At 40.7% G+C, this 12,292-nt stretch overlaps 1 protein-coding gene across 1 annotated transcript in view; it reads right to left on the bottom strand.

Moving 5' to 3' along the window:
• BCAR3 (BCAR3 adaptor protein, NSP family member) overlaps positions 1-12,292 on the bottom strand; it is a 139,885-nt gene that overhangs the window by 81,126 nt on the left and 46,467 nt on the right. Inside the window, exon 3 of the mRNA XM_026655463.1 lies at positions 7,626-7,953. Within this exon, the coding sequence (XP_026511248.1) occupies positions 7,626-7,953 (328 nt within the window). The remainder of the gene's footprint in view (positions 1-7,625; positions 7,954-12,292) is intronic.

Below are 12,292 nucleotides of genomic sequence, written 5' to 3'. Positions count from 1 at the left end.
CTGTGATTCACACTGAATTGCCTTGTGCCACTGTCTAGTAGTAGTGGCACACAGTTCTCTGACATGCAGGTTTATAAAATTGTAGTTAATATACAGTTTAGAGCATAGCAGTTTTAAAGCTCTGCATGTTCAGACCAACTGAGCTGAAAATTGTGATCTATAGTATTCAAAACTATTAAGATGTGGGCTGAAATAAAATCAGCATGAATTGCTCAACAATATCAATGGAATCCGCATTGCGCTGCTATATATTGTAAAACATTACAGTGAAATCTTGCAAGTATTACATAGCACGCCGCCTTGCCCAAGTGGTAACTAAGCATAACATCTTCCTGTTTCAATATTCTTAACTTGTATCCCATAGCTCCTAGAAGTTGTTTTTTTCCCCAAACACTGAATACTGCTAAGTTATGAGTTTTAACAGGTTTTTTTCCTTTTAAACCACAGCACTGAATGTTATTCTAAAATTGTTTTCCAAATATTCTTAAACTCCCAGTTTATCCCCTGCTGATGTTCATTGTGAAAAGTATTGCAGGTCTAATAATAATATTTGGCACTTTTGTAATTCACTGTCCAACCTGTGTTTTGTGCCCTCCTCTGGTGGATTTTTAGAGGATAACTGTATAGCTACCAGCTAAGGGAGTTATATCTTGAACTCAAGTATTAGAAGCTCATGCTTTTAAGTCTGGATGGCTCAGGTTCAATCTTTGGTGACTAGCTATGATGGAGGTTGCTACACTTATAATCCCCTTAATCAGAGGTTCTGAATATGCTTTGTTGTAGGCAGAGCTAGCCTATAGTTAAGCAACTGAAAATTTAGAATGGGAAGTGTTGAAATGTTGGGAAGCCTTATAATTTTGCCAGTCTGGAACGAACATCCCATCTGAGGGATGGGGGCAGGGAGAGAGGAGAGTGAGACAGGACCAGGAAACTGGGACAAGGAATCCAGAGCGGTAGTGAGGGGCAGTTGAAATCAGATGAGGAGCTGGGGCAGGTTAGACAGCAATAGGATAGACAGACTGGAGGGGACGGGAAGAAGGGTCTTTGACTACTAGAGACCACTCCATTCAGGAGCCTGGGATAGACCCAGGATTCCTGAGTTTCACAGTTCCTCTTCTGTCAGCAGATATCTGTGAAACCCAGTGGCAAAAAAAGTGTCTCATCCCCCTATAGAGCTGATCTATCACATATAGGATGACAACCTACTGCCTCTGCCATCACTTACTCCATTAGCTCAAGTGGCAGAAGTCTGTGCAGTGGATCTAAAGGTTCATCGGCAGGGTTGGAGCCATGCGAGTTTCACGATGATTCCACATGCCAGAATTTCTGGGGCAGTTCAGTTTTGATTTTTACAAAAAAACCTGGGGAAATGCATACAGAAATAGGGTGACCAGATGCCTAAATAGGGGAATCTCAAGCAGGAGTAGAGAGGTTATTTTATCTCTGTATTTGGCACTGGTGCAACCACTGTTGGAATACTGTGTCCAGTTCTGGTGTGCACAATTTAAGAAGGATATTGATAAATTGGAGAGTGTTCAGAGACGAGTCACAAGACTGATTAAAGGATTATAAAACATGCCTTATAGTGATCGACTCAAGGACCTCAATCTATTTAGCTTAACAAAAAGAAGGTTAAGAAGTGACTTGGTTATAGACTGCAAGTATCTACATGGGGAACAAATAGTTAATAATGGGCACTTCAGTCTAGCAGAGAAAGGTAGAGCATGAGCCAACGGTTGGAAGTTGCAGCTAGACAAATTCAGACTGGATATAAGGCATACCTTTTCAATGGTAAGAGTAATTAACGATTAACAATATACTAAGGGTCATGGTGTTTTTCTAAAAGCTTTTTCTAAAAGCTATCCTCTAGGAATTATTTTGGGAAAGTTCTATGTCTGTGCTATACAGGTGGTGAGACCAGGTGATCACCGGATCCCTTCTGGCTTTATAATCTCAGAACTAGGTACATCAATTCACATGCAAAATTCTCATTGAATTCAGTAGGTGTCCTTGCCCTGTGGCTTGTGGTGCGGGCTGCAGCAGGGGCCGTACAACCCCTCTCGCAGCTTCCTAGGGCCCCCTCTCGCAGCTTCCTAGGGCCCCCTCTCATGGCTCTGTGCACCTGTGTCTGTCATTGTCGTCCTCTCCCCTCCCCCCGCCCAATGTGTCCTGATATTTCACTCTTGCGATCTGGTCACCCTAGCCACAGGATAGGCTTTTCGCCTCCACTCGACTTTCCCATCAAACAGCAAATTGGGAAGATAGATGATGCCATAGTTGCCATTATGGAGGATAATGCTATGACAGGAACTGTTCGTGGGAGAACAGTGGGAGGGGGAAATGGAATCACCAGAAAAATACATAACTTCAAATTTCTGTGTGGCTTAGTGTAGTGGCATGACATACTGTTTGAAATAAATGTTGTAAGCAAGAGACTCCAAGGTGTTGACCTTGATATATCTGGAGCAATGGAACAACTGGACAAAGCAAAGTCATACCTGCAGTCTTACTGGTCAGATGAGGGATTTCAAAACGGTCTGAAGAGTGCACAGAAGTTGGCAGAGGAACTTCACACTGAAGCTATTTTCCCACCCATTCAAGAATACAAGAGTCACCGAAGAAGACGACATTTTGATTACGAGGCATGGGATAATGCCATAAGAGACCCCAAACAACAATTCAAAGTTGAATTCTTTAACCAGGTGCTAGATTGTGCAATACAGTCAGTTGAATAACGTTTCATGCAGCTCAAGGAACACAGCAGTATATTTGGGATGTTGTATGATATTCCAAAACTCCTCACTATACCCGAAGAAGACCTACACCAGCAATGCAGGGCACTAGAGACAGTGTTGACACATGATATCATGCGCAATATTGATGCGAGTGATTTAGGTGATAAACTGAAAGCCCTTCCAAGATACATTTCAGCAGGATCAACTCCAAAGGCTGTTCTGGAACATATGTGCACAAATAAGATGACCACCCTCTTTCCAAATGCTTTTACTGCTCTGCGCATACTTCTAACTTCCTGTAACAGTTGCCAGTGGAGAACGCAGCTTCTCCAAGCTGAAGTTAATAAAAACAAATCTACGCTCCACAATGACACAGGAGAGGCTGGTTGGCTTTGCAACCATCTCAGTAGAGCATGAGCTGATCCAGACTGTGGACCTTCAGAAAGCAGTTCAAATCTTTGCAACCAAGAAGGCACGGAAAGCACCACTTTGATTATTCAAACAGATAAAAATGCCAGTGTTTACTATGCAGGCAAGAAAAGTTAACTTTCAAACGCCTGAACAGCAAATGTAAGTGTTACTTAAAATTTTTGAACAAAGCATTTTAAGTTGTTAGTTCTCCTTTATTGGGGTAGGTAGCAGAGCAGTACCATGAGAGGAGTAAAACAGGAAGAAGGCAGAATTGAGACCTTTCAAAGTTTTGGCCCAAGCGAGGGGGCTATGGGGGCGTCATTTGAGCTCCCCGCCTCAGGTGCCAAAATGTTGTAGGCCGGCCCTGTCCACCAGGAAGCTGACACCATGTTAATTTTTGCAGTGTCTCCCCGCCTCCCATTGTGATAGTTAAGTGTCTATCTCCCCCACTCAGTAGTTTGATGGCTTTGTTTACCTTTTCTGTAAATGTATTTCTATTGCCTCTTTGCTCAATTTATATTCTATATCACCCATACATATATCACACAGTAATATTAATGATGAGCATGTTACCAATTTGCATATTATACCTTACAGGACACCTTTTAGATATAGATTATGACACTATCAAGTTGGGTTACATTGAGCTTGTCAGGACAGTTGAGGCTCACTGCTAGATACTACGGAGCCCTTTGCCTTATGGAATTGGGGTGCTCTTAGGGTTACAGGGAAATGTCCCTATTTGGATAACAAGACATTTCATATAATCAAAGTACATTACACAATAGATATTTAAAATATACAATCTACCTTGTGTAAAGTGAAATGTAATTTTAATAAATAGTTCACATATGATACCATTAACACAAGTTTTAAATCAATGCCTGGGAGAAATAGCTTCCCCTTCCCCCCAACCAACTGATATTGAAAGTATCAGGAGATATGAGAAGAATTTTTGGAAATAAAAACCAATGTACATAAGGGAGAAATATAAATTAATGCTCATAGTAGCACAAGAGTATTTACGCTCTAGACACCTATATTTTTTCTTCGCTGCTCTTTACTGTATCCTGTTTCTTTCCCCGGCAATGTCAACTGATCCCTGTGTATGGTCTCCATTGTGTTTTCACGGTTTTATTCTTAACTTTAAACTCTTGGAAGAGTTTATTGATATATAAAGTCTCAATAAATGTTATTTTAAAAAAAAATCTATCCCAAAAGCACAATAATTGAGCCTGCAACCTTGACATTCTGAATCACAATTCAATATCTAGGATCCTCTAACCTCAGTTCACAGCAACTACAATGCTAAGCATTAGAACCCTGGCTCTATTGTTATGTCAACAGAGCGATGGAGGTGGACAAGGATTCTCCCAATTTCAAACTTCGTCAGGAAGCATTAAGTGAAAGTAGAACACTATATTAAAAAAAGAACAAAACGGGACACAAAAGAATTTATTCAGTGCTGTGTTGGAGTTCTCTTAACTACTCAGACTGAGCTGTCCTAGTGATTGCCTCAGATACACTTGCTCGCAATGCAGCTCCTACTCTGAGGAGCTGATCTCTGACTCTCATTCACCATGAGATTCTACACAGAAATCAGCAGTACAAGAGGGATATCTATCTGTCTTATCAAACTGTAGGAATGCTCAGTGCCAGTGAGCTTAGACATACACCCTCACTCATGTTGAGTAGAGCGTCCTCACTACACCAACAGTCCCATTGATTTCAACATGCTCAACATCAGTGAGAGCATCACAATGTGACCCCTGCTGATTATGACAAAAGCTCACTACAGGCAAATCATGGCAAATCATAAGTGTGCTCTGTATTTGTGTCTAAATGTACAATCTTATTTTTTAGTTATTGAATAAAGGTGCAGATTCACAACATGAGACACCAAGGAGGATGGCAGAATATGGCAATTTCTAGCTTTCCTAAAAAAAATAAAAAGGAAACTACTGGCAGAGTATGTTCACATTCAATATAAGCAAGGGGGAAAGAATCTGGCCCCATATGTCTGCCATCATATACATATTTACTTAGGGATTTCACAGCTCTTTTAAACACTTACTCATGGTCTGAGTGGATAGTGACTTCAGTTCTAACATCAGTTGCCAGCACTGTAAACATTAGTCAAGAGCTACTACCATACATCTCTGACTAATCTAGCAAGGTGACTGGGAGACCAACCAGATCTCCTATATGGCAGTAGAAAGTACTATTAGCCAGCTGTTCTAACATCATCCCTTATTATTTGAGTAGCATCATGTTCTCATTCTGAGTGAAGCTTGTCCTTCCCCTCTCAACACTTTTGTTCTTGCTGAGACTACAGCAATATTCCTAATAGTACAAGTGTAATTTGGAGGCCCTATTCTCTCAAAGAGAGAAGGTATACCTCTTGTAAACTGTACTTGTACAGTCAGGGCTGGCTGCAGGCACCAGCCCAGCAAGCAGGTGCTTGGGGCGGCCAAAGGAGAGGGGCGGCACGTCGGTCTCTTTGGCGGCAATTCCGCGGCCAGTCCCTCACTCTCTCTCTCGGAGCGAAGGACCAGCCGCCGAATTGCCGCCGAAGACTGAAGCGGGGGCAGTAGAGCTAATCACGATTGCGGCTTTTTTTTTTTCTGCTTCTGCTTGGGGTGGCAAAAACCCTGGAGCCGGCCCTGTGTACAGTAATTGTTATATGAAGGAAGACTGTGAGAAAGCAACAGTGCATGACATCACATTCTTCTTTTGATAACATCTCTGGGTGCGTGCACTTTCTGATCACATAATAATTAAAAGGAGTTCAATAGGTTCACAAGCAAGTCCAAACAAGCAGGAAGCAATTACACCTCATGACCATTGCCCTATAAACCATATGTGCTCTGAAGCCTTTTACCCAGACTGATTTGTTGGAGGGTAGAAAGAAACAAAACTGTTCCAGAACAACCTTTCAGCTTGTCCTCAAGCAGTATTATCAATAGATTCAGTTAACTTCACCCTTAAAAGGAGAAGGCTGATCTGATCTACCACAAGAACAGAGCTCATACAATTTCCCTCCTTTAATCAAAGGTTGTGTGATGAAATCTGATTGGTAAATACATTTTTACAGTATAACTATAAATCCCAGTGTAGAAGTTCCATTCAGCTGCTTTTCTTAACCATGCCGATTCTGACATCCAAGCCGCAAAACGGTATCTCATATTCTTTGTACCTTATTAATCCACTGTGTTATACTCAAGTTTGTTGTTTTCCTGACTCTGGCACCAGGGGCGGCTCCAGGCACCAGAGCAGCAAGCGCGTGCCTGGAGCGGCAAGCCGCGGGGGGTGGCCTGGCGGTCGCCGTGAGGGCGGCAGTCAGGCTGCCTTCAGTGGCATGCCTGCGGGATTGTCCGCCGGTCCTGCGGCTTCGGTGGCGGGTACGCCGAAGGTGCGGGACTGGCGGACCTCCCGCAGGCATGCCGCCAAATCTGCGTTACCAGCGGACCTCCCGCAGGTATGCCGCCGAAGGCTGCCTGACTGCCGTGCTTGGGGCGGCAAAATACATAGAGCCGCCCCTGTCTGGTACCTACCTGCGACAATCTTGCCATTCTTATGGGATTGTCAACAATACTTTGCCTATGCTCAGTGACTGTGTTTTTACAACTTTGCACCCCAATTCTTCTTCTCTATCACTTACTAAATAACAGTAATAAATAATAGTATCCCTATTGAAGTCAGTGGGAGTTTTACCATTGACTTCAATGGAGCTAAGATTTCACCCTTTGGGTGCAACATCTGGGCAAACCTAAGTAGATATCCCACAAAATGGTATGAGGAGGATGTCCAGAGCCATTGAAGGATCAGCACCTCTGAAAATCAGGACATTTAGGGACTGATAGTCATTCTATTAACGTCAGTGAACACTCTACCTGATACAGGTTCTTAGACTTCACTCATTACTGTAAGTAACTGAGGCTTCCAGTAGTGCTCCCAAATACTTCAACTGGAATTGGATCGAGCTTTTATTTAGGTGTCTAAGTTTAGGTACCGACATTTGAAAATTTTGGCCAGAATATTTTTATCTTTACTAGGACAGCTAATTAGACCTGCCTCCCACCACACACACACACACACACACACACACGAGATTTCTGAATCTACAGGAACAAAGCAACAAAAATTATTAAAATTTAGAATATTTAAAACCTAATCAAAACACCACCTAAGGCTTTTTTTCATTTTAATCTATGGAATAAGATGCAAAAATTTCCCTTATAATTAGCAAAATGCATCGGATTTCATTTTTTGCGTAATTACATAGAAGCTGACCTAAAACCTGGCTTGTGACATGGGGCCATCTCACTAAGGGCTGACTCAAGTTGAGCACCGACTCATGGTCATGCCCATGTTGGCTCAGCCATGCCAGTGTAGCCTTGTAAGTAGAGGATAGGAGTTCTAGAAGAATACAGTACAGCTCTTACAAAACAAACATCTGGGTTAAATTTAAGACGGTACCTGAAGTGGAGTTTCTCACTCTTCCTATCTTGCAGGGGATACTCCTCTATGACATCTTGAATCAAAGGTGACTGCTGCCTATGTGTTCTGGAGAATGGCAGGGTTCCCATATGGCTAAACATATCACAAGATCTAATGGGAATGGTCCCCTTTTTCTTCCTTGGGAGAGTGCCATGGATAGAAACATCTTGATAGGAGTCTACGCGATGCTCAGCCAGAGGAGGTTTGCTGCTCAAAAGATCCATAGACGAAGCCAGTGAGAACTGATGGTTCACCTGCATGTTTCTGGGGAGACTTGCAAGTTTTCCAGCAGCTATCATTCTCAGCTCTGAAAAATAAAAATTGCCCACAGCGTTCATCACTCACAAGTGCTGCCATTTTAAATGAAATTAAATAACATTGTTAGCAGTTGTCTCTATTAACATTGCACTTCTTGTATTAGAAGGCAGACAATATATACTTTTCAAATATACACTAAATTATGACCTAATCTCATAGGTCCCAATCCTGCAGATTATTATACAAATGTGCTTAACCTTTATGCATGTGAATAGCCCCATTAAAATAATTGATTTAAGCACATATGCAAGCGTTTGCAGGATCTGGGCCATAATCTGCTATTACCTACAAGGTTTATCTTCTTATCTGTTGTTTTACCCTGAGTTCTTAGAAACCATTCCATTTGAAAGGTCAAACATCAATCTGGAATCATTAACTGAAACTAAATTGTCAGGAAAAAACCCCAACAATGTACAGACCAAGGCTCAGTTTAAAAGATTGCAAGTCTAAACTCAGTAGTGGGCACTACAGACCTGGTTAAGTAATAAGCATACTAGAGAACTGGGGCAAATATTTTTAATAGCTTGTAAGACAAAGGATTTTATCCAAAAGATAAGGACAATAGATTACTGGAATTCTTTTCTGTAGGATACACAGGCCAACTGAGTCAAATTCACTGCTGGTATAAGGGGGATAAAGTTAGTGGAGTTGCACACTTTACATTAGCGGTGAATTTGGTCAATTGTACCCTGGCCTACAACAAAGAGGTGTCTCCAACATACCTCTGCAAACATGAACAAAATTACAACACTTGGTGTAAATTCATAGGGTCAGATTCTGGCCCCCGATAAGGCTGCTTTCTGCCACTCCACAAATATAAAGTAGCATTAAGTGACTACCAAGGGATGCCTATGGTTTAGGGGAATCCACAGGTCCTGTAGTGATGGCTACACTGGCTCCCACTCCATCCACTTCCAGCTCCAATCATTAGAACATTGTCAGAGTGCTGGGGGTCTTTGCGGGTTATTGTAGCCAGGCATAATTTGGAGCAACATTGAGGCTGATCTCAGTTATGTCAGGGTTCAGCTCATAAAACTATCTTTACGCTCTCCCCTCCACTTTAGCTGCACCAGAAAGGCCTCTTATGCTGCTGAGAATCTAGCCATGGACTCCACAAATGTGTCGGTGACTTGACAAAAACTCCCTCCCACTTATTTTTTTTTTTTTAAATTATATAAACTATCTGTAATTAGAGCAAGGTATTTATGGTAGGACCTTGATGACATCACTTATAATGTAAAAGTGAAAAGTTCCATGTGCAGAGGCTCTGAAGAATTGCTCTTGCATGCTGTGTAATGTTTATGGGAAGTTGTGCTCTTGTAGATGTAGTCAACTAAAATGGATTAAATTAAAAAAAAAAAAAAGTAGTTTCAAGAGGTCTTTCTGACAGATTATGATATGGTCCCTTGATGTGACCACTAAATTTCAGACCCTCCTGTTGTTTACACCTTCATTCAGAATGTGGTTTGGGGAAGTCATTTCTACTTGGTAGCATCAAAAATATTGCATGTTCATTCAAAATTTAACTGTGTTGTACAGGCTGCTTTGCATTTTTGATTCCCCATGCCAACAGAATTGATTCACAGGTAGGTCCAAAACAGAAAATGCCTGATATAGATCCAGGGCCAGATTCCCAGCTGGTGTAAATTGGTGTAACTCCATTGTTCCATATACTAAACATAGTATTGAGGCATAAAAGTGAACTATTCCCAATCAAAGTCAAGAAATGAAAAAAGTGAAGGTTCTCAAAACTCACACTAACATGGAGGCTGGAACCTTAATGAGTTAGGCACCCAAACCCCTATTTACAGGAGTTTGGATGTCCCAGCCTAACTTGCCCATAATGAGCCAATTTTTAGAATTGCCTCTGATTTTGCACCTAATGATGGTACTTACCATCTTCATAAAAAACCTTGAGACTGATAAGTGCAAAAGTATTATTATATTATAATAAATGTACTTTCCTCACTCTCCTTAACTCAAACATATGAGGGATTTTCCTCAGACTTGCTAGTAAATTCATCTCTGGGCTGAGACAAAGCATATGAAGTTTTAGCCTCAAAAGTTACAAGCATGCAAAAACAAGTGGCTATAATAGAAGAAGTTGCAATGTAACTTCAGCTATAGTTTTGGCTACCAACAAAATCTGTGACACAATAACAATAGACTTCAGACTACTTCCTATGTAGCGATATCTAGAGAAAGAGGACCACCCACTTCCACCTGACATTGATTTCTAAAATAACAACCTGACAAACTTTCAGTGAAACAAGAAAGGCTCATCAGGTTTACTTTTCCAAGTATTAAACCATGAATTTGCAACTGCACATTTTAAAGCACCTCCACCCCCCACATCAGCTATACTAGGGTTTCTCAAACTGGGGGTCGGGACCCCTCAGGGGGTTGTGAGGTTATTACATGGGGGGTTGCGAGTTGTCAGCCTCTACCCCAAACCCCGCTTTGCCTCCAGCATTTATAATGGTATTAAATATATTAAAAAGTGTTTTTAATTTATAAGGGGGGGGGGTCGCACTCAGAGGCTTGCTATGTGAAAGGGGTCACCAGTAAAAAGTTTGAGAACCACTGAGCTATACCATAAGCCCAGTTTTCAAATGCATACACCTTGACAGGATATATAAGTCCAGCATTTGGATATTTAAATTCACACTTAGATATACAAAATGAACATTTAAGTGCTGTTTTGAGAACTCACATGAGAGACATGAGCATCCTGCTTCCACATTTGATAAGTGATCTCCCCACTTGCAAAATACATATAGCTATACTTTAATTTTATTACATAAAAAGTTGATTACATTACAGCATTTCCCCCCCCTCAAAATAGGTCTACTCAATTTGTCTATAATCATGCCTGCTAGCATCCTCACCAAGGGTCAAAAGTAGGACTTGCTACTCCTTGATGGACTCCTAAAAGCAAGTCAAGATTCAGCAACATAAATAAAACGGTCAGCCCAGTAATGCAAACAAAATTATCTGTCAAATTTTCCTTTTACTGAATGTCAAAGCTCCAAGGAATGAGCCCCTTTTCATCTGGAGAGCCTAGAATGTTTCAACTGTTTCAGTGTATGAGCCAAGCAGGAATGCTTGAATTTACTGTAGATGCAGTCCTAGAAAACTACACTCATTATTAGAAAACACTCTTTGCCTGCCAAAACAGGCTCAATCAACAGCTGACACAATGGGTCAACATACTAGACGGTTTCTGAACAAAAGGAACTGGAATCCCAGTTCTGAACACTGCTGCTTGCTAACATGCAGTCACACTAGAGTAAAAGCCTGGGAAATGGTATAGCTTGCTTCTATTTAGGGCAGAACAAAAACTGATTCAGTCAGAGCCGTAACTAGCTATTTTTGCGCCCGAGGCAAGAATATAAAATTGCGCCCTCCCCCCTCCAGATAATTTCATAGTAGTTACTTTGAAAAAAAAAATACATAAATAACAAGAATAATAATAGAACGTTTATTTCTTTTAATCATAAGTTCCGCATACAAAATCAACTCATACATATAAGGTGTGCATCATAGTGCATGTAACATACTATTTAAATAATCACAAATAAAATTTAGCTGTAGAACCATATCAGATACGATCAACGATTATTTTTCAAAATTGTACTTTTCGCGCTTTTAATGAGGCAAATTCATCAATAATTGCATCAAAATTAATATTATTTGCTACTTCATGTTCGATTGACAAGATGGACATATTTGTTAATCTCTCCTGACCCATGGTTGCTCGAAGGTTGTTTTTAATTAATTTGAGCTTATTGAAGCTTCTTTCGCAAGAAGCCACAGTTACTGGCAAGCGGAGAAATATTCTTAATGCAATTTCTAAATTTGGATAAGATTCGGCCAAATTATATTCATGAATTAACTGGAGAAGGTCCAAACTAGTTGCGCATTTGGAAACAATGCTAACGCCTGATGTTTAAAACTCAATCTCTGACGAAATTTCTGAGGCATTCAAAACGCTGTCATATTTGAGATTTAAATCCACTGCTGCTTTTTGAAGATTAGTAGTGTCCATTTTAACAAGCGAATCACCCAAAAGAAAATCAAAATCAGAAGATATCTCATTTAAAGTTTCTTATCTCCAATTTAACTCAACTATTATGGTGCCAAATACGGTTTTTATTTGTACTTTGAAAGATCGTTCAGCTGATAAATTAGAAGATACGTCTGCACACTCAAAGTTGCTGCCTTTTTATTTTTGCTTTCTGGATTCAATAAATGCTGCTGGTATTTCTATATTTTCAGCCGTTTTTTTATAATCTGTAAAAATATTGACCATATCGTTATCGCTTTCA

This window comes from Terrapene carolina, unplaced genomic scaffold (genome assembly GCF_002925995.2).
Source record: "Terrapene carolina triunguis isolate 2854851 unplaced genomic scaffold, T_m_triunguis-2.0 Scaffold210, whole genome shotgun sequence".
NCBI classification, from domain to species: Eukaryota; Metazoa; Chordata; order Testudines; family Emydidae; genus Terrapene; species Terrapene triunguis.
Note: the sequence above shows the minus strand (reverse complement) of the source record. Positions and strands in the feature narration are given on the sequence as shown.